This window comes from Acomys minous, assembly GCF_964271855.1.
Source record: "Acomys minous genome assembly, chromosome: 12".
NCBI lineage: Eukaryota > Metazoa > Chordata > Mammalia > Rodentia > Muridae > Acomys > Acomys minous.
The window spans coordinates 94663319-94685211 of record NC_140493.1 but is presented as its reverse complement, the minus strand read 5'-3'; the positions used below and the strand labels follow the sequence as shown (position 1 = coordinate 94685211).

General features: G+C 51.4%; 1 protein-coding gene and 1 long non-coding RNA gene across 5 annotated transcripts; one reads left to right on the top strand and one right to left on the bottom strand.

Annotated features, from left to right (window-relative positions):
- Positions 1–101: 101 nt before the first annotated feature.
- RUNDC3A (RUN domain containing 3A) lies at positions 102–10018 on the bottom strand. 4 transcript variants are annotated; one of them, XM_084748080.1, is made up of 11 exons: positions 9656–10018; positions 4920–5035; positions 4374–4522; positions 4135–4220; positions 3368–3457; positions 3189–3269; positions 2872–3037; positions 2605–2762; positions 1823–1960; positions 1623–1729; positions 102–677 (listed from the first exon to the last, which is right to left on the bottom strand). In XM_084748080.1, exons 1-11 carry the CDS (start codon positions 9760–9762, stop codon positions 535–537), a joined length of 1341 nt encoding a protein of 446 aa, XP_084604206.1. In that variant the 5' UTR covers positions 9763–10018; the 3' UTR covers positions 102–534. The 4 variants fall into 4 exon arrangements, with proteins under 4 accessions (XP_084604206.1, XP_084604207.1, XP_084604208.1 ...); XM_084748081.1 differs by having other exon boundaries at positions 4374–4510; XM_084748082.1 differs by having other exon boundaries at positions 4374–4507.
- LOC311578280 lies at positions 4204–12854 on the top strand. Its single transcript, XR_014772809.1, has 3 exons — positions 4204–4278; positions 11385–11506; positions 12288–12854. It is a non-coding gene; the product is annotated as an uncharacterized lncRNA (long non-coding RNA).
- The last annotated feature ends 9039 nt before the right edge of the window (positions 12855–21893 follow it).

The window sequence follows — 21893 nt, the reverse complement described above, 5'->3', positions numbered from 1 at the left end:
CCATGTGCTCCCACGGGGCACATGCTAATTGCTGCACCATTACCTTGGCTACGAGACCCTGTTATGGAGCCCTACCCCGCCCCCCAACAGATGAAACCACCTCAGTCCTCTGGCTTTTATTTGCCTAATCTCTTCCCCACATAGGTACCAAGGATGGGTGACTTCAGAGGGTACACAAGTTAGACCAGAGGCAGGGCAGCAGGAATGCCAGGGCTGGACCACCTGCTCCTGAGGCAGGTGTGGAAGATGAGCAAAGGGAGCCAGGCAGGTTTCAGAACCACCAGAGTGGAGAGGCTTCCCCCAGGGGACTGATGACCTGTGGCCTGGGTGTCCCTCCTAGCCCCACCTCCTCCCCTTGCAGCTCCTGCCTACTTGGCAGAAAGCTGGAGCAGGAAAGAGGCTTGGGTTGTCTTTCCCTAGAGACCCGAGGCAAAGTGGATGGCATTCTTGAAGGGTTGCCTGGGTTGGGGGACTCAAGGGTGGCAGTAGTCCATGGCCCCTGGCAGGTGGGGCTGGCATTGCCTGTGCTGCTCCTCAGCTGGGACTAAGCGCTGGGCTGCCCTCAGGGCTGTCGCTCACCAGGCATTCGTTGGATTTGAAGCTCGCCAGGGACTTGCAGCTGGGAATGGAGGCCAGGGAGCCGCAGAGGCCCAGCATGGAAGGCGTGGGGTCCTTCCCTGGGGAGAGAGGGTGGGTAAGGCCGGGGGCAGCCAGGCTGTGTGTGTGTGGGGAGGTCCTCTTCAAGAATGGGCGGTAAAGGGGCAGTTCTCAGGTCACCCCCAGGAGACTCTGGCTGGGCCTCTTGTGGAGCGTCTGCCATTTTTAAGTAAACCTTGGTCGAGCATGCCTTACACCTTGCACCAGACATGAGCCACTCATCAGTCTATGTCTGTCTCCCCCTGAGGTTCGGCCTCTCTCTGTCCATTTATTAAGCACACAGTGAGCATTTGCTATTTCACACTCTGGGCTACAAGAACAGACAAGACATGGTCCCTGCTCTCATGGAGCTCACAGTCTGGTGGGACATACACACACACACACAGTCACAAACACAGTGTGGTGGATTACATGTCCAAAGCCTGCCTGGTCTCAAAACCATGTTCTTTGATACAGCATAGTTATATGTCTTTTTTTTTTTTTTTTTAAGAAAAGAAGAGGTCCAGGCATAGGGGAAAACTAGGGAGAAACCAAGGTGGGGCCAGGAGGTGGGTGGGTGGGTCAACACAAAATGCATGCGTTGAAGTCCTGGGCATTCACTCGGAGGAAGCCACTAATTTGGTTCTGAGCTTCCTGGCAGCCAAAGAAGAGGGGGAACGTTGGTCAGACAGGCAGTTCACATTGTATGTGTGGTAAGAGCAAACTAAGCTGAGAAGCTCCCCCGCTCCCCCCAAGGGAGCCCTTGAGACTTAGAATCCGCTGAGCCCTCTCCATACATGGACAATGGAGGCTCTTTTTAAAACCAATATTCCTATTTCACAGATGGAAATAGGGGTTAGCAAGGGGACAAACCAAGCTCCACAGGAAGGGCTGAGAAAAACGAGGGCTTCAGCCGTGGCCAGACTAAGCGCCCCTTTCCCTTTTCTGCAGCGTTCCAAGTGCCAAGGTGTGTGTGGGGTGCTCACCGATAGGGCCCCAGGGCTCCTCATCCCGTTTGCCCTCTCCCAGGCGCTGGGAGTCTGAGCTCAGGCTGGCCTCAGCGGACAGCGGCTCGGTGCCCATGAAGCTGTGTCTAGAGCAGAACAGAAAAGTGCGCAGACAGTGGCCCACAAACCCTGCTTCCTGGGACTGGGATTTGGGGGTAGCACTTGGGTTGGGGGCTTACCTCCGATATAGCTTGGAGTTGCTGGCACCCTCAGCCCTATTGAGTGTACTCAGGGAGGGCCACTGGTTGACCAGGGGTGTGGTGAGCTCCTTGGAACCCTGGGCCAGGGGGGCATGGTCACCCGGGATCAGACCTGTCCTGGGAGGGGGAGGGGGATCAGGCCTGGCTAGGAGAGGGAAGCAAGACTCCGCAAAGGTGGGGGCCAGGGCCTAGAAAGGAAACCCGAGTAGTCGGAGGTGGGAATATATGCTGCTCAGGGATGATGCACATATCCAGGAATTACAGCCCAAGGAGGCTGAGGCAAGAAGGATCACAAGTCTGAGGCTGGCTCCGAAATATGGCCATGTTTGTAAAAGGGGGCAGAGGGTGGCCATGATCAGTGCTCTCATGATGGCCCTGCTGGGATGATGTGGGGAGGAGTGGAAAGGGACGGTGGGGTTTGTGCCAGCTGGCTGGGGCAGGTTTAGGAAAGAGAAATACTGTGGGTTAGGGAGAGGGGTCACTGGGGTGATGCCTGAGCAGCGGGGACCATGTAATATAACCGAAGGCTGCTCAAGCTCTGTGATTCATGCGGTCCCTGTAGCAATGGCTGATGGGTACTGGAGGCTACGGGGTCTTAATGTTGTGGGGGTAAAGTTTTGCAACCACGGGACCTTGAGAGAGGTGAAGGGATGGTCGGGCTGATGCAAATTGGATGTTGTCAGGAAAGCACTGCCATCTAATGGAGTCGTATTGGGGTTCACAAGGGTGGGGGGAGGGGTCAGGGCAGGAGGCGGGCTCACAGCTGCTCCTGCAACTCCAGGATCACGCCTTCCAGCTCCCGTTTCTCACGCTGATTCTGTGCCGCAGCCTCCTCCAGCTGCAGCTGCAGCCGCCGGTTTTCCGCCTCCAGGTCCTTCAGCTGCGACTCGCGCAGGCGCACCAGCTCCTCCAGGTATCCCTGCGGGGCGTCGGCTCAGCTCGACCGCCCAAAGGGGTCCTAGCTGGAGTCCCAGCCCAGCCCCTGCTGCCCTGATCGCTCTCAGCTCCCCGCTCTCGCCCCCGCGCACCTTCTGCGCATAGACGATGCGAAACTTTTGTTCCATCTTGTGCCACTTGTTGTACCAACTGTCCTCGTCGGTGACCAGAGGCAGGTAGGGATGCTCAGGTGAGTTGTCCTCGCTGGTGCTGCTTTCTGCACTGTGCCTCTCTTCCTCATCCGTCAGGTAGTCGTAGCTTAGGAGTGGGAGCAGTGGGTGGTGCCGGCTCCTCCCCGCCTCGCCCCACTAGCACCCCAATTCCGACCCTTGGGCAGCGGTATCAGGAGAACACTCAGAGCCCTCCCGGTGCCCATCTCCGCGCTCACTCCAATAACTGGGCTGCTCACCTCTGGGTGAATTTTAAGTAGGGCGTGTAATCGATGACCACCGGGGTCTTCCCGTCCAGAACTTCGCCCTTTAGACAGAAGCTGGGGCAGAAGAGCCACAGGGGTGGGGGGAGGGAATGAGGGGCGTTGGACAGTTGTGGGTGAGAAAGTCCCCTTCACCACCGCCATGCAGACCCCACCTGAAGTCGATGGCGCTGAGCCCGATAAGCATCCCCGTGAGGACAGTGGCTTCCTCCCTCAGCATGATGGCTCCGGAGTCATAGAACCGTCTGCAGGAGAGAAGAGCATAGGGAGTCCCAACGGGCCTCCCCATGCCCAGGACCCTCTGCGTGGCTTACTTAGTATTTCCTGGAGAAAGGAGATGACTCCTTCCAGCTCACCACCCGCTTCGACTGTCACTCAGTGAAAACTAGCGCCTGACCCCGCCCCCACACTTGACCCCGCCCCCACACCGCTCACAATGCAAGCGACCCTCTTCTGTTCTCTAAGCTAAACAGCACCTATGAAGCACTGGGTTACACGGATCCTTTAAATCAGAGAGCAAAGCTTTAGACCTTGGGTCACAGATAGCTTACTCTGAAACATGAAGACGAGGGATAGAATGTAATAAAGAAAATAACCAGGTTGGGGGGAGTGGCCCTAGTAGCTTCCCACCCCCAGCACTGACACATTCTGCCTTGTGATCTCTGAACCTCACGACTCAACTTCCACGCACTGAAGCTCTGCATATGGGAACCCAAGAAGAGAGATTTGCAGAGCTGGCACGGCTGTGTGTTGTAGGTCATGGCATAAGGCCAAGTAAAATGGTATGTGACTGAGGCTTCTGTAGTCCGGTTACCATGTCAGCTGGGACATGGTGCATGCTGGAACTTGTAGTCCTGGTATTGAAGGTCGCTGCGGGCACTTAAGGCAATTAACGTGCATACTGCTGTCTGAGAGGTCTGACCTGGTAGTTCGGTTGTCCCGGAGAGCTGTGGTGATGTATTCTGACATACGCTTCTCCATCAGAGCCACCCGGATCCATGCCCTGCCCTGGAGAACACGATCACCTTTTTAATTGTCGCAGAGAGACCTATATATCCGGCATCAGGTATGATCCCCTTTCCGAGCCCCACGGGCAAGGGGTAAGGATTGGGCCCCTGTCTAGAGCAGGAGTCACTGTGTTGACCGGCTATAGCCCCTCACCTTGGCTCGAGCTGTGCTAATATTCTCCATGTTCTCAATGCTGCTCACACAGTTGTTGGGCACTTTGCTGCACGCCAGCCGGATATAATCCCAGAAGCCTCGTTGCCCATCCGAGCTGAACCAGCTCACTGGACCTGCTGGGGCACAAGCTGAGCCAGGGCAGGGAGGGGACACAGCGATAGCAAGGAGTTTGGAAAGGGTCCATGTCATCATAAAGCACTCACATGCATACGCATGAGCATACACACACACACACACACACACACACACACACACACACACACACACACACACACACACACACACTGCCTCCCCCAGCATAAGCAGCAGGCTTGCTAGCAGAGAGGTGCATGTCCAATGTTGGAGCTGTGGGCAGATGACCCTCTCCCCGATCTCCCAGTACTGTGCTTTAGGTTCGTTGAACAGCCCAGAAATGAGGCCCTGGATCCAGGGATGGGGTTTAGAAATCCATAGAGGATATTACAAGCAGGGCGGTGGCTAGAAGCTCCAGGCCGGGGTTGGAAGGGGCAGGCGATGATGGCCTACCTTTAAATCGGTGGCTGAGGATCTGCTCCAAAATGGCTGCGAAGTTAACAAACTCCTCTGATGAGTCATCAATGGGCTCTGCCGTGTACTTCTCTAGCAAGGTTTTCACAGAGAACCTGGTGTGGGTGGAGGTAAGTGAGGGTGCGGGGGGTGGGGAGGTGGGGGTGAGGGGTGGTCAAACAGGGCGATAGAGGAAGGGTGTCAGAGAGGAAGTAATAGAGAAGAGGGCATGAAGGGTGTGGGTGTAATGAGGGGGCAGGTGGAACCAGAGTGGCCACAGAAGATTCTAGACTACGTGGAACGAGAGGGAGGGTGGCAGGGTGGGTAAGGAAGAGATGCTAGCCAGAGAAAGGAAGCTTCGGGGACTCAGTGTGAGACAGGATGAAACAAAATGTAGAAAAACAAGACACCCAGCCGGGCCTGGTGGTGCACGCCCGGCACTCGGGAGGCAGAGGCAGGCGGATCGCTGTGAGTTCGAGGCCAGCCTGGTCTATAAAGCAAGTCTAGGACGGCCAAGGCTACACAGAGAAACCCTGTCTTGAAAAACCAAAAAAAAAAAAAAAAAAAAAAAAACCAAAAACAAACAAACAAACAAAAAACCCCCCCCCCAAAAAAAAAGAAAAAAGAAAAAGAAAAAACAAGACAAAGGAGAGACCCTAGACCCTTTGTCCCTACCATCCTTCAGCGTGGCATTTTTCTTTCTTTTCTTTTCTTTTTTTGGGGGGAAGGAGGAGGGTTGGTTGTTTGTTTTCAAGAGAGGGGTTCTCTGTGTAGCCCTCGCTGTCCTGGACTCGCTTTGTAAACTAGGCTGGCCTCGAACTCACAGAGATCCTCCTGCCTCTGCCTCCCGAGTGCTGGGATTAAACACGTGCGCCACCACGCCCGGTCAGAGTGGCATTTATCATGTGTGTGAATTGAGGTTCAACCAAGAGTCAGAAACCAGTTTGAACCCATGCCCTGAAACAGTCCTTCTTGGAATGAGCTTTCATCTCTCAGGGTGGGGGGTGGAGAATGGGGGGTGGGGGGTGGAGGGTGGGGGTGGGGGGTGGGTCACCTGTCCCTGAACATGTGAGCAGCACATGGAAGGTCAGCATACATGTGTGGCCAGGTGGACACTCAACTCTGGCAACCCCCCTCCCCCTTCTTCTCAGCTAGCCCACCTACACACCAGCTGCCCAGAGCTAGGCAGGGTAGAGCTTCGGGCGTGGGGGAGAACGCAGGGTGTGGGTCTGACATACATTGGGTGGGAAGGAATTCTGGCAAGGGGTCCCTGGGAGGGATTTTGGGGACCCAGGCACTGGTTTCTCAGGGAGAGAGGTAGCAAGTGAGGCCAAGGGGTTGGATCCAAGCATCCCCCGTTGTTGTTTGCAGCCCCCGTTTAAGCCTCCTGGAGCTGTAGTCTCCATTTGCCGTATGTGGCACCCCACTGGTCCTCACCACAGCCCTGGGAGGGAGGTCCTCTTATGCCGACCTCCCTTATATTACAGATAAGGAGGCTAACCGAGTCATGTAACTGGCAGGAGGCAAGCACTGGGCCAATTCTCCATCCTTGTCTTTCTGTTCTGTTTTATGGCTTCCTCGTGGCTGCTGTAATTCCTAAGGGTTGGCTAAGGAGCTGGCTCAGTGGATAAAGGCGCATGCCACTCAGCCCAGCCCACCTGAGTTCAATCCCAGGACCTCCATGGTGGAAGGAGAAAACCCATGCCCACCAGTTTTTCTCTGACTTCCACACTCACACTGTGGCACACGCACACACAAAATACACAGACAAATAAACATAATTTTTTTTTAAGTACTATCCAGGGATGATGGCATATGTCTTTGATCCTAGCACTCTGGAGGCAGAGGCAGGAGGATCTCTGTAAGTTCCAGGACAGCCTGTTCTACATAGTAAATTCCAAGACAGCCAGGACTACATAGAGAGACATAATCTTTAAAAAAAAAAAAAAAGGTGGGGTGGGGTGGGAGGGCTGGAGAAATGGCTCAGTGATTAAGAGCACTGGCTGCTTCCAGAGGTCCTGAGTTGAATTCCCAGCAACCACATGGCAGCTTACAATTGTTTGTAACTCCTGTTCCAGGGGATCTGATACCCCCACACAGACACACAATCAAAACACCAATGCCCATAACGTAAAAATAAATAAATTACACACACACACACACACACACACACACACACACACACACACACACACAGAGCTGGGTGTGATGGCACTTGCTTTTAATCCCCGCACTTGGGAGGCAGAGGCAGAAGGATCTATGTGAGTTCGAGGCCAGCCTGGTCTACAAAATCGAGTCCAGGATAGCCAGGGCTGTAGAGAAACCCTGTCTCGGAAAAAACAAACCAACAACAACAAAATCAAACATACAAATACTAAGGCTCTAAGTGACCTCTGCCCTCCATCACCTGCTTTAGAAGCCTCCAGCCATGAAGCACTGGCCAGTAAGGCTCCCTCTCTATCCCCTTCCTTTGGGCTTATCAGGGAGTGGAGGCTGAAACCTGGCTGGTCGTGTTGGCCTGTGCTAGAGGGAGGCAGGCTGCTGGGTTCAAAGCCCTTTTCCTTGGGCACAAATGGAAAGATCAGCACTCCCCCCCCCCCCATTCAGCTTTGGTCCAGAGCCCAGACAAGGATGGGAGAAGGTGAGAGAGTATGGATCGCTGGGCCCAGGCCAAGTGAGAAGACAACCCTGGCCTGGCTAGGAGGGAGCCTGTGAGGACGGGGACCAGGCTGTTATCTGGGGTCTTATCATGCACACCATCAATTTGTGGTCCTCCGGGTCAGACTGCAGTAAAGGCCTTGGGGCTTGGTCAGCAGGGCAGCCATCTGCCATCTGTCCTTGGGGGGAGCTGAAAGCTGGTCAGAGCCTCTAGGAACCCCATGGTTTGGGCCTGGTTAGGAGGAGGATAGCTGCTGTGGGTTACCATGGAGACAGGGAGGCCAGGGCCCAGGGGAGCCCAGAGCCTGCTAAAGGGAGCTGCAAGAACCATGTGACGGTGATGAGGCAGCAGGTCCTTGGGGGCCCTAGGCCCCTAAACTGTCCCTTGTCTGAGCTACGTCCAAGTCACCTGAACCTCCGTTTCTCCAGCTCGAGCTAAGTGGCACCCCCTCCTTTCCCCACACACTCAAAGCTCCGGCTACCCTGGCAGGCAAGAGAAAGGTGCACCCAGATGGCCAAGAGCCAAGAGAGGGACAAGAAGGGTATCATTGAGATAAAGCATTTCTGTGTGCCAGGCACTGGCTGGTATCTAATGTGGCACACACCATAACCCATTCTTTGGTGTGGCTTTTACACTTAAGATGTAAAAGCTAAAAAAAAAAAAAAAAAAAAAAAAGGCACCAAAGGCTTATAGAATAGTTAAGAGAGTGCCACAAGGTTGCCCAGCTAAGAACTAAAGCAAAAGCTGTGTGCTTGCACGGGCAGCCATCTCTTGACACCACAACTGGCAGGGATCTGGAGCACGAGGGCAGAGCCGGCAGCTGTGCTTTGGGCTAGGTCACGGCTGCACACGTTCCTCTCACACCTCACAGCCACCTTCCTACAGGGCCTGATGTGCACAGCGCTTTCAAGACACTCAGAAAGGGATGCTCTGAGACAGAGGCCACGAGGCTGGGTGTGTGTCCAGAAATCCAAAGGAACCCTGGGTGTTGGGAGGCCGGGCATCAGGTGGGCATGACTCCTGGGAGACAGATCGGAGCTGAGGTTTATGTGCAGGCAACTGGGACTGACTGGCAATAAAGGACAACTCAGTCCTAATCCCAGGGGCACTGTGAGCCGAGAGTGCAGCACCTGGTGGACATGGCAGGCATGGGGGTTGCAGGTGCAGAAGGCAGCTGGCATGGAGACCCCAGAGGGAGAGGCAAGGACAGCTGGGGGCTTAGGAGAGAGCCTGCACAGCTGGGAGCTTTCTGGTCCTCAGGGCAGGGCAGGGCAGGGCAAAGCAGGGCAGGGAGGGTGAGTCACAGCCGGGTTGAAGTGGGAAGGATTCCTTCCTGGTGGCCAAGAAAGATGAGAATTTTCACAGCAGCCCCACCCTCAGAGGTTTAGGGATCTGGGTTCTCAATCTTCACTTGGACTCAGGGGCCCCCAGCTTCTTCACTTAGGCCTTGAATGCTCCCTACGACTGGGTAGTGCCCTCAACTTTCACTGGATGGGTTTCGGGGTCTTTGCTGCTGTGCCCAGCCGATCCTGCTACAGGCTGCAGCTGTCTAGAAATGCCACCGTCCTTGGTTCTTGGAGGGCTGAGCACAGGAAAGTCTCTTAGGAAAGCTCTATCCCAAGAAGCCACGCTGACAGGGGTGGCAAGAGGGGAATTGGGGGACATCTACCCCCAACCCCATTGCGCCCCCTCTGCCCACCCTGCCCCCACTGCCAGGAAGAGAGCCAGCCTTCCTTTCCCTCCCCCTCTCACACACAATGTCACTTCCTGGTTCTCACAGGAAGCTGCAGTGCCAATTAAACTCTCTCCATCCCCCCCCACCACCACCACCATGCCCCAGGCCGGGCATAGGCCTAGCTTAGCCAAGAAGAATAAGAACTAGCGGTCCATCCCGCCTCCCGGTTCCCGGTCTGGGAAGAATAGAACATAATCCTTCTAACCCTCGCTGCCTGGCCATTTCTCAGCGACTGCAGAGCATCCTTGGGGGGGGGGGGGTGGCATGCTCAACCCTTAGATTTCTCAGCCCGCCCCAACCCGTCTCTTTAACCAACCCACCCCGACCGCCAACGGCGCCCACCTGCACACAGTGATCAGGTTCCTGCGTTCCACGATCACGTTGCGGGAAGATGCTTTCTTGGAGGGCAGCCCCAGAGCCATGGTGGTCTGGACAAAGCTCGCTTCCATCCAGATGTGCGGCCACTGCTGCCGCCACCCGCTGCCCCCCACCCCACCCGGTCCCCCGGTCCCCCTCGCAGGATCACGGCTGTGCCTTCTGCCCCCAGGGGCCCTTCGTCCTCTTCACTGCCATCTCTCGGCCTCGATGCCTGGTGCCAGGCCCCTTCGCTCCCTCCCCCGGCAGCGATTCCGGAGCAAAACAAGGCCGGGGAGGGAGCTCTCCGAGGTGCTGAGCCGGGGCTCTTCACCTCCCCCTCCCCCAGCTGCCCGCCCCCCCTCCTCGGCCGGTGACGTCAGGGACATAGGACCCCGCCCCCTGGCAGCCCAGGACCAATCCGCAAAGGGCGCAGGGTTTGGGGGAGGGGAAGGACTGAGGTCCCTGCGAGAGCTGAGGGGGTCCCCTGGAGAGACAACGATTGTGTAGAGAAGGGCCCTATTGTATTTTCCACCCCCACACTCAAGGCTGGGGGATCCTCGCCTGGCGTCTCTGCTTTGACGCTTCTTTTCCCTTGTTTCTGACCTGATGTCGGTGGTGTCTATTTCTGATTTCCCATTGTCGCTTAAAGAATGTAGACCCTCACCTCCTGCGCCCTTATCCCAGCCCTGCTCCCTATCCATTCATTTCAGCCAGGGCTAGGCCACATTGAGAGACTGCAGGTGGCTTTAAGGTGCTAACCCAGAAACTAAAGGCAGCCACAGAAGCGGCCTCGTCCGCCTGTGTCTGCGGGGGGTTGCACTCGGTCTGCGGTAGCCAAGCAAGGCAATCTCTCTCGGGGTGGAGGAGGGGAACCCAGCGAAACCATTTGAGGCCAGAGCCTGGAACTACTCAGGATAGGAATTTAGAGTTCCTGGCAGTTATTACATGGGGGTTCTCAGCGGCAGTCACCCCAATGACCGGTAGGGTTTAAGTAAGATCAACCCTTTGGCAGCCTATATTGCTGCAGACATCGGGGAGGGTAGGGGGCGTCAAGATGGTTAGCTTTTAGCTGGGCAGAACTGAAGGCATAGTTTGTCTTCTGTGCTACCTTTGGCTTCCATGCTGTTCTTCGCGTCCCTGCTCGCCTGCTCCATTCCTGGTAAAGCATTTCCAGGATTTGAGCACCGCCCGTTGGGTAGCTCCTGTTGTGGAATGCGCCAAAGTCTTATCAGATCTGGTTTGCATTATTTTCTTCCATTCTGTGGGTTGTCTTTTAAAATTGTCAATACTGTCATTGGATCCTCAAAAAAATTAACTTTCCATTAAGCACAATCCAGCCTTGTTGTTGTTGTTGTTGTCTGTGTCTTTGGTGTTAAACCCTAGAAATCATCGCCTTTGAATGCTTTTGTGTGGTTTGGTTTGGTGTGGTTGTGTCGTGTTCTGAGACAGTCTCTCACTATGTAGCTCTGGCTAGCTTGGAATTCTGTTTGTAGGACCAGACTGGTCTCAGACTCACTGACATCCTCCTTTCTGCACCTTCTGAGACCAAGAATCAAAGGCATGTGCCACCATGCCCAGCCCCTTTGTATGTTTTGAGATAGGCTTCCGTAGCCCAGGCTGGTCTGGAACTTGACATGAAGCCAAGAATAACCTTGAATTCTGGATCCTGCCGTTTCTGCTGTGCCTGGCTGACTTTTTTCTTCTCTGTTTTCAGTGTTGTGAAGTGAGGCCCGGGCTTGCGGCTGCTGGGCAAGTGCTCTGCCAGGGACCACACCCCCAGATGCCCTGTCTTCTTTGAAGAATTGTAAAGGCTTATTCATAGACCTGTAGTCCCCTGTAAGTGAGTTTCAGATATAGTGTCAGATACTATCTTTCCCCTGTTGACTGGTCTTGCCGTGCACACACAAAATGATTTGAACATATATCCAACAGTTGGAGGGGCCAGGAAGCAATATTGATGTTGAACCAAGGTATCAATATCAAATCACTATGTGTGTTCTGTAGCTGTTTGGCCCCCTTGTAGGGTCCAGCTTGACACAAGGCCAGCCAGCCTTCGCTGAGGGTCCAGCTTGACTCAAGGCCAGCCAACCTACGCTGAGGGTCCAGCTGTATCTAAAAATATTCCACTACCCCTACCCCTGGAATGTACTTACCCCTGCTAGCTAGCCTGCTAAATTCTGCTTTTACAAAAAGATATAAAAAACACTTCTGCCTGCTTTTGGAGGGCGGCAGCTTGAAAGAGCTTGTCAGACCTCGATGCACATTGACTCAATAAAATTCCTGTGTGTATTGCATCGACATCAGACTCCGTTTCTCTCTGGGTACTCCGGGAATAGACTAGAGAGCTCTCTGGAGGTCTCAGTCTTACACAGTGACTAGCCACGCCCCCTACTCTGCCCATCAGTCTATATGTCTGCCTTTACACCCGTTGCACATTTTGATGAGTGAAGGTTCCTAGTAAGACATTTTTCCCTTGTGCTGTGGTTTGACATCAGGACCTTACACAGCTAAGGCAAGTACTTCACCACTGGGCAGCACCCCAGCTCTGTACTGAAGCGTGACCAGCTCTTTGTCATCTGCCGACTTATGGTAACAGCTTCCTTCCTTTTCTCTATAGTCGTATCACCTATGTGCTCCACAGGAAAACAGAACCGCGTTCCCTGTTGATACTCCATGGAACTGAAGAAAAGCATGAATGAAGCTATGACTACGTTTTCCTCCTGTGGCTCATTTTTCCTCTTCCTCATCTTCCTTTTTGTGAGACGAGGTCTCACTATGTAGCTCTGGCTGTCCTGGCACTTTTTGTTTGTTTGTTTGCTTTTTTTTTTTTTTTTTTTTTTTTGAGACAGGGTCTCTCTGTGTTAGCCTTGGCTGTCCTGGACTTGCTTTGTAGACCAGGCTGGCCTCGAATTCACAGCTATCCACCTACCTCTGCCTCTTGAGTGCTGGGATTAAAGGCGTGAGCCACCACACCCAGCTATCCTGGAACTCCTATGTTGACCAAGCTGACCTCAAACTCAGAAATCTGCTTTTCCCCTGCCTTCTGAGTGCTGGCATTAAAGGCTTGTGATACTATACCTACCTAGTGATTGCTTCTTTCTTTCTTTCTTCCTTCCTTCCTTCTTTCCTTTCTTTTTTGTTTTTTCCGACACAGAGTTTCTCTGTGTAGCACGGGCTGGACTTGCTCTGTAGACCAGGCTGGCCTCAAACTCACAGAGATCCACCTGCCTCTTTTTCCCAAGTGCTGGGATTAAAGGCATGTGCCACCATGCCCAGCTGCTGTTTTGTTTTGTTTTGGTTTGGTTTGGTTTGGTTTTTGAGGCAGAGTTTCTCTGTGTAGCTTTGGCTGTCTAGTGACCCGCCTGCCTCTAGCTCCCTGAGTGCTGGGATTAGAGGCGTGCACCACTGCGCCCAGCATTTTTCTTGTGTTATTTCAGTGTGTGTCTATGGGATGTGTGTCCACTCTACCATGATAATCTTGTATAAAAGAGATGGGGCAGGAAAGCAGAGGGACATTGTGTGTCTCAGCAGAGGGCATGTAAATACAGGAAACTGGTTCCTCGGGGTTTGGAAGATAGAAAGAACAACAAGAGAATGGCTGAGACGGCACAAGGAGTAACGGCAGTCGGCAGCCAGGCAGACCAAAGGAGCCCAGGGAACCGTATCCAGAGGTTCCTGCATGGCTGAGACTCTCAGGAGAAGCTACCATTCCTGTTCAGAGATGTCTCCAACGGTTCCAAGAGGACAGAAGGAAGCCCAGGACTGGACACTAGGTCCAGTGCTAGAGTAACTCTGAAGATAGAATAAATGGTGGCTAACTAAATTAATTCTGCTTTCCCCTTGCCTTCCGGTCTCCTTTCAGCAGAATCTGAGGGGGGGGGGGAGTGGTGGAGTCTGAGGACCCAGGTAGCAGGGTCGTAACTCGGCTGTACACCAGAGACATTTGGAGGGAAAGGTCAGTATCTCGTGGAAGCAAGTTTTGCCCTTTTTCCTCAATCGGCCTCCAAGCGGCTCTCCATACCTGTTGGAGCAAGAACAAGGCCATGATTCTGCCTGACAAGACACCACATGTAGTGTCCTGCTTCCTGAAGATGCTGAGGTGCCTCAGCCAACAATCCTGTCAGAGTCTCAACAGCAACAGTATCCATCTCCCTGGGGGGTTGATACTTTCTTTTTCTTCAGAGGATCCTGTAACCCAATGGCTACATTGCAGAGATAAATACCAACATCAGCCCTTGTGTCAAGTGTGAGAGGAAAAATTAATATTCAGAGAGAATATAGGATACAACACTATGAAGAAGAAGCAGGCGCAGGCCTGGGGAGGTGGCTCGGTCGGTAAAGTACTTACTGTGCAAGCAAGAGGACTGTGTTCAGATCTCCAGCACTCATGGAAAAAGATGAGCTGGCAGCACATGCCTTTAATTTCTGGTGAAAGGAGGGAAGATGGGGACAGGATGACTTGACTTCCGGGTCTTGCTGGACAGATAGTCTAGTGGAACTGGCAAGCTCCATATTCAATGAGATATTGTCTGTTTTTTGTTTTTTGGTTTTGGTTTTTTGGAGACAGGGTTTCTCTTTGTAGCCCTGGCTGTCCTGGACTCACTTCATACTCCAGGAACTCACAGAGATCCACTTGCCTCTGCCTCCTGAGTGCTGGGGTTAAAGGTGTGCGTCCCGCCCCCGGCCCCCCCCCCCCCCCCCGGCCCAGCCCGCCGGCTTCCATGGCAACTCTTACAAAGACAGCATTTACCTGGGTCTGGCTTACAGTTTCAGAGGTTCGGTCCATTAACGTGCAGGCAGACACGGTGCCAGTGCCAGAGAAAGAGCCGAGAGCTCTACATTTTGATCTGCAGGGGAGCAGAAGCCTTCAAAGCCCTCCTCCTAGTGACATAGTACTTCCTCCAACAAAGCCACACTTAATTCCACAAGGCCACACCTCTTAATCGTGCCGCTTTCTATGGGCCAAGAATTCATACCCGTGAGTATATGGGGGGCCATTCCTATTCAAACCACCACAGAGATCCTGTCTCGAAAGAAAAAAAAAAGGGAGTGGGTGAGGGAGACATCCATTTCTCCATGTTCACAACATATGCATGCTGTTTCTCTCAGATACCACACAAAAAAAGAGTATCCCCATAGCCTTTCCAATCCTCGTTTCTTTTATTTTGTTTGTTTGTTTTGTTTTGTTTTGTTTGTTTTTGAGACAGGGTTTCTCTGTGTAGCCTTGGCTGTCCTGGACTTGCTTTATAGACCAGGCTGGCCTCGAACTTAGAGGGATCCACCTGCCTTCGCCTCCCGAGTGCTAGGATTAAAGACGTGCGTCACCACTCCCAGATGTACTAGTTATTTTTATTATACTCTCAACTGCATTTATATAGTTATCAAATTATTTTTTTAAAGATTTATTTATTTATTATGCATACAATGATCTGCCTGCATGTACTCCTACATGCCAGAAGAGGGCATTAGATCACATTATAGATGGTTGTGAGCCACCATGTGGTTGCTGGGAACTGAATTTAGGACCTCTGGAAGAGCAGTCAGGGCTCTTAACCTCTGAGCCATCTCTTCAGCCCTAGTTATCAAATTCTTTTTTGTTGTTGTTGTTTGTTTTTTGTTTTTCAAGACAGGGTTTCTCCATGTAGCCTTGGCTGTCCTACACTTGCTTTGTAAACCAGGCTGGCCTCGAACTTGCAGCGATCTACCTGCCTCTGCCTCCTGAGTGCTGGGATTAAAGGCGTATGCCACCACGCCCAGCTCCTGTCTCATTCTGAACATCACTTTCAAGTAAATACTTGCCTTTGATTCCTTGGCTCAGATGCTACTTCTAGGAGGAAACCCAAATGACAGCATTTGATATCCAAAGTTGTCTTAGTGGAAAACCCTCAGAACAGAATTATGGATTGGATCACACATCATCTATATGGCATCTGAATTCCATTGCTGGGATAAATGGTATGCTAGCACCCCTGGAGTGTGGGACCCTTACCCATGGCAAGTTGGCATGTAATAGAGAGAGGCAACTGTTAGCGTCTAGCAACCCCACTAGTCTGCCTCTGATGTCATCACCAGCCACAGCCAGTTTCTCTTTCTCTCTCCCTCCCTGTGTCTGTCTGTCATGCTCTTCCTTCTTCTATCTCTCTCTTCCACTGTCTCTGTGTGTCTCTCTCTCCCCTCATGGCCCACTCAGGCCCTAACTCCTCTCTTCTCTCCTTCCCCCAAATAAATATCTCCATATCAGATCTGTTGCACCTCTCTCTCTCTCTCTCTCTCTCTCTCTCTCTCTCTCTCTCTCTCTCCTCTATGTATACAAATGCTAAATTCTGGGCCCCAAGATCTGATTGCATTCAATTCTTACATATACCAATCTGTGTTGTATTAACTTTGCTCCCCAATTATCTCTGATTGGTTAACAACAAGCTGGACAGCCAATGACTGAGCAGAAGAAAGGGAGGTGGAGCTTCTGTTCCTGGCCTTGGGGTCTGAGTAGGGACCACAAGGTGAGAGAAGAGAGAAGAAGAAAGAGAGAAAAGACACCACGGCCTTCTGGAGCAGATGCAGCCCTGAGAGGACCAATATTTGCAAGTAACTTGGGGTGTGTGCCTGGGAAGTAGCCAGACTAGCTTAAAGGATTAGTATAAAGGGAAATCTGAATAGTTATTGGGCTTATAGCTTATTAATAAATATAGTACATCTTTGTGTCTTTTATTTGGGAGTTAGAATGGGTGAATAGAAAAGCCTCCTGTATTAATAAATTATCTATAATAAATCTCAATGGCAAAATTGAAGAAAATACATCTATGGGAGCAGAATGTGCTGAAAATTAATCCTGTAATCTGATTTTTGAAAGTATGAGACCCCCCCAGGAGCTCACAGCTTACTTTTGTTGTTGTTGTTAGTTTTTTGTTTTGTTTTGTTTTGTTTTTTGAGACAGGGTTTCTCTGTGTGTCCTTAGCTATCCTGGACTTACTTTGTAGACCAGGCTGGCCTCAAACTCATAGAGATCTATCTGCCTCTGCCTTCTTGAGTGCTAGGATTAGCCGGGCATGGTGGCACATGCTTTTAATCGCAGCACTTGGGAGGCAGAGGCAGGTGGATTGCTGTGAGTTCAAGGCCAGCCTGGTCTACCAAGTAAGTCCAGAACAACCAAGGCTACACAGAGAAACCCTGTCTAAAAAAAAAAAAAAGAAAGAAAGAAAGTATGAGACCCCAGGAGCTCACAGCCTACTTGTTGTTGTTGCTGTTGTTGGTTTTTTGTTTTGTTTTGTTTTTCAGGACAGAGTTTCTCTGTGTAGCCTTGGCTGTCCTGGACTCACTTGGTAGACCAGGCTGGCCTCGAACTCACAGAGATCTTTCTACCTCTGTCTTCTTGAGTGCTAGGATTAATGGTGTGCACCACCACGCCCAGCACACCCGACTAATAGAAGGAGCAGACTCTACTGTAAGACCTGGTATGGGTCTATACATTCTGCTACTTGAGCAAGGCTTCTTCCCAATCCTTGGAGTCAAAGAAGTGGCCCCTCCTCCTTGGTGGAAGATGCCTCACAAGGTAATACTTGCCATTTTCAAGACCTGACTCCTGGCTCCCTGGCTCTAGAGCAATTATTATGGCCATGTCTTATGGGCCAAGTGTTGAGGAACTTTCCCAGATGTGGGAACACAGACACACTGCAAGAACTGACTAACATCCCAGCAGACATCAGAAGAGCAGAAGAGCTCAGATAGGGACTTCAGGAGTGCTGGACTGGAGTCAGAAGGTGGAACACGGGGCTCAGTAAGAGAGAATTGAAGTGAGAATGCACCACCATGGGCTGGAGACATGGCTCAGAGGTTAAGAGCACTGTCTGCTCTTCCAAAGGTCCTGAGTTCAATTCCCAGCAACCACACAGTGGCTCACAATCATCTATAATGAGATCTGGTGTCCCCCTCTGGTCTTCCGGTGTACATGCAGGCAGAATGTTGTATAAATAACAAACAAATCTTTAAAAAATATTTTTAAAAAGAGAGAGAGAGGAAGAGAGAGAGAGAGAGAGAGAGAATGCACCACTACACCCAAGTTTAGATATAACACTTTAAAGGTTTGACAAGGACACCTGAAGCCAGCTGCTGTATGTCCCTGGGTAGGTAGCATTGTTAAAACACTAGTGTTAGTTAATGAGTTAGGGAGGTTCTAGCTCTTGCAGGGGAGGTGGGCGTGCACCACACAGCTGGTATCACATAAGACCAGAGAGCCCTGTTGTCTAGTGTGCTTCTCACAAGAACTCAGAAAAACTCCTTGCAGTAAAGTTATAAGTTGTGCAGGGCGACTGGCATCCTCAGCTCCATGGTAACTGTCCTCTGCAGGTGGCAGTGGGAGCTGCTGGGCCCCTGGCTTCCTGGAGTCAGTGGCTATGACAGGGACTCAGAACAGAGACCAGCAAACAGCATGTGGTCATCACAAACACACACTCATTGACCAGCATGACTAAGAGGCTATGCCTTCTGGAACAGGTGGACTGCCAAAGAAGGGGTCTCTTTCCTTACATAATCTAAAGTAGGCAAGCAGGAGAGACCAAAATGCTGACAGCAATCCAAGGCGAATCCCAAGCTTTCCCTCCTGGTTGCCAGATCCATGCCAGGCGTCAGATGCACAGCCTACTGATTGAAGGAGTTCCCATCTGGAATGTTCCAATACTATAGTAAGTTGCTAACACCCCACTGTTCTCCTGAGGTGCAATTGGCCATTTATCTGAACAGTGGGCATGGGGAATATCCAGATCTACTTTCTTTCTTTCTTTCTTTCTTTCTTTCTTTCTTTCTTTCTTTCTTTCTTTCTTGAGACATGGTTTCTCTGTGTAACCTTGACTGTCCTGGACTCGATTTGTAGACCAGGCTGGCCTCGAACTCAATGAGATCCACCTGTCTCTGCCTTCTGAGTGCTGGGATTAAAGGCGTGCACCACCACCGCCCAGCTCAGACTATCCAGACTTTACAAGGCTTTGAGTATAGAATCCGAGACTGAGGGACCAACATACCGTCACAGACACTTGGCAGCCGAGAGGGACATATTACAGAGGGAGGTCATCAGAAGAGACCTGACCACAGACTCACTTGATGGATGTTTCTTTGGTCCTGAAACAAAATTGGAATCAATGTGTTTAGCAGCTACTAGAAACTTCTCATCTGTTTCTTGAAATACGAGTTAAAAAGGGGGTGGGGGTGGGGGCTAGAGAGATGGCTCAGAGGTTAAGAGCACTGACTGCTCTTCCAGAGGTCCTGAGTTCAATTCCCAGCAACCACATGGTGGCTCACAGCCATCTATAATGAGATCTGACACCTTCTTCTGGCCTGCAGGTGTACATGCAGGCAGAGCATCATATACATAATAATAAATAAGTAAATCTTTTTAAAAAAAAAAGGTAAAAGGGGCTGACAACATAGATCAAGGGGATTGCTGGCAAGCTGGACAATCTGAGTTCAATCCTCAGAACCCACATGGTGTCAATTGTCTTCTCGACTCCACATGTACACGGTGACAGGCTTGTGCCCCTCATGCACAAAACAAATATAATTTTTAAAAAATTAATAGGAAAGGACACATGGGAAGCCAGCCCCTCCTGCTGAAATAGTAAATCAGAAACAACTCCCCGTCTCACGTGGAAGGCAGTGGTAGTTGCTATTCTCAGGGACACAGCAGCGATGTCACCTACAAGGTCTCTGTTTAACTGACCCATCCAGTTTCAACCTTATAAAAGCCAGATAAGTGGCTGCAGGTGAGGTGAGCACAGCCAAGCAGTAGCCCCAGCTGAGCCACCAAGTCAGCAGCAGGTGCCTGTTAATTTGGCGATGGAAGATTCTAAACAGTTCTCTTTCCCTGGGGGGGGGGGGGGGGGCAGACACCAGGAGGGATTCACAGTGACTTCCCCTGGGAGGCTTTCCTGCTTTCTGCCTCAAGAAAGCCCAAGGGGGACCCTGGACCACTCTGGTATTCCATTGGACACCTTCCTCAGCCATGTATTGCTGGTGATGAGTGGCCTGGGCCTGTCTTGCAGGAGGCCTTCTAGATGCTCTTACAAGGCCTCTGCTTGCTAGAGGGGCACAGCCCTGCTGCCAAGAGTCGTGGGTCTTTGTGTAATTCGCAGGGGTCTGGTGGGTTGGCACCATCATGGATTTCCTACCATTAAGGAAGTTTAGCACGCTCCTTCAGGACTCTGAGCTAGAACAGGGCTATACGTGAAAATATAGCTGCTGCCTGCCGACTGGGTAACTCAAAAGTCTGCTGGCTTTCACTGAGGCCCCAAACAAGTGCGTTTTTTTCAGGTGTGGGTCAAGATGTTATTTCTCTGCCTCATGAGTCCTTGTAATCCAGTAGATGCTACCTAGCGTTGACTCATATGGATGCTTTGGGGAGTCTTTGGCAAGCCTATGAGGCTCTGGAGCAAGGCCATGCCATCTGCAGTGATAGAGTACTAAAAAAAGAGAAAAAAAAATCTGGTGTAGCCAAGATGTGCTTGGCCACGCCTGTAAATCCCATCACTCCCAGGGGTAAGGCAGGAGCCTTGTGGGTTGCCTGCTAGTATTGAGTTGCATAACAAGATCCTGTTTCAGAGAGAGAGAGAGAGAGAGAGAGAGAGAGAGAGAGAGAGAGGGAGGGAGAAAGGAAGAGCCAGGCGGTGGAGGGACATGCCTTTAATCCCAGCACTCAGGAGGCAGGGACAGTCAGATCTCTATAAATTCAAAGCCAGCCTGGTCTACAGCACAAGTTCTAGGACATCCAGGGCTCTGTTACACAGAGAAACCCTGTCTGGAAAAGCAAATAATTATAAGAATATAAAAGAGCCGGACGTGGTGGCGGACACCTGTAATCCCAGTACTCAAGAGGCAGAGGCAGGAGGATCTCTGAGTTCAAGGTCAGCCTGGTCTACAAAGACAGTCCAGAATAACGAATAACCAAGGCTGTACAGAGAAACCCTGTCTCGAGAAAAAAAAAAAAAAAGAAAGAAAGAAAGAAAAGGAAAAAAGGAAGGAAAGAAAGGAAGGAAGCAAGTAAGCAAGCAAGTTGATATACTTGCGATGCTGCTGAGACCCAGTCATTGCTCAGGTAGAAGTGGCTGGAGTTGCCCATAACGAGCCGTGTGTTTCAGAAACACCAAGTCACAAGGTCTGGCGGTCACATGTCACATCCAATATGAGGCCTGAGTGAGTGGGGAGAGCACAAGCAAACTCCATGAACAGGGAGCCAGACCCCAGACCACATCCTCTGCTGGGCCTGCTCCTCTCTCTCTCTCTCTCTCTCTCTCTCTCTCTCTCTCTCTCTCTCTCTCTCTCATCTGGCTGCTTGGGGAATTCTCTGGTAACAGCTGACAGAGAGAGGTCTGCTTCACACAAAAAAAGGCTCAAAGAGTTGGGTGTGGACCTCAAAGGACCCTCATCGACAACTCGACAACTCGGATTGCCCTAAGAGGCAGTGGTGAGGAGAAATCCCCTGGGGGACCGGACTTCAAGCAATAGTACCTGATTGTCAGCACAGGGCAGAAGGACAAAGTGGTCTGAGCTAAAGACAGACAGATCACAAACAACAGGCAGTAGCCGCTGTCTTGTCTGATGGGAAGAAACAAGACAGGACTTTGTGTAGGGAGAGCAAACAAATGGATTGGGTGGATTAGAGCTAGCACAGAGTCTGAAGGTCTACGTGTCAGACATCGGTACCCACCAGTAAGAATTCTATGCAGGCCGGGCACAGTGGCGCATGTCTTTAATCCCAGCACTCGGAAAGCAGGGGCTGGCGAATCACTGTGAGTTCGAGGCCAGCCTGGTCTACAAAGCGAGTCTAGGACAGCCAAGGCTACACAGAAACCCTGTCTTGAAAAACAAAAAGAGAGCCGGGCGTGGTGGCGCACGTCTTTAATCCCAGCACTCAGGAGGCTGAGGCAGGTGGATCGCTGTGAGTTCGAGGCCAGCCTGGTCTACAAATCGAGTCCAGGACAGCCAAGACTACACAGAGAAACCCTGTCTCAAAAAAACAAAAAAACAAAAAAACAAAAAAAAAAGAAAGAAAGAAAAAAAAGAATTCTATGCAGAAGGGACATAGGTCAGTCATGAGGACAAGATAGCTTGGCCATTAAATGTCATCTGGTATCTATAAAAGTGTCTGATTTATCCATGGGACTTTGAATAGCATCTTGTTGGACTGGCTCACTTAACTACAAAGGAGATGTGACAATTGACACTTGATTCAGGGGGC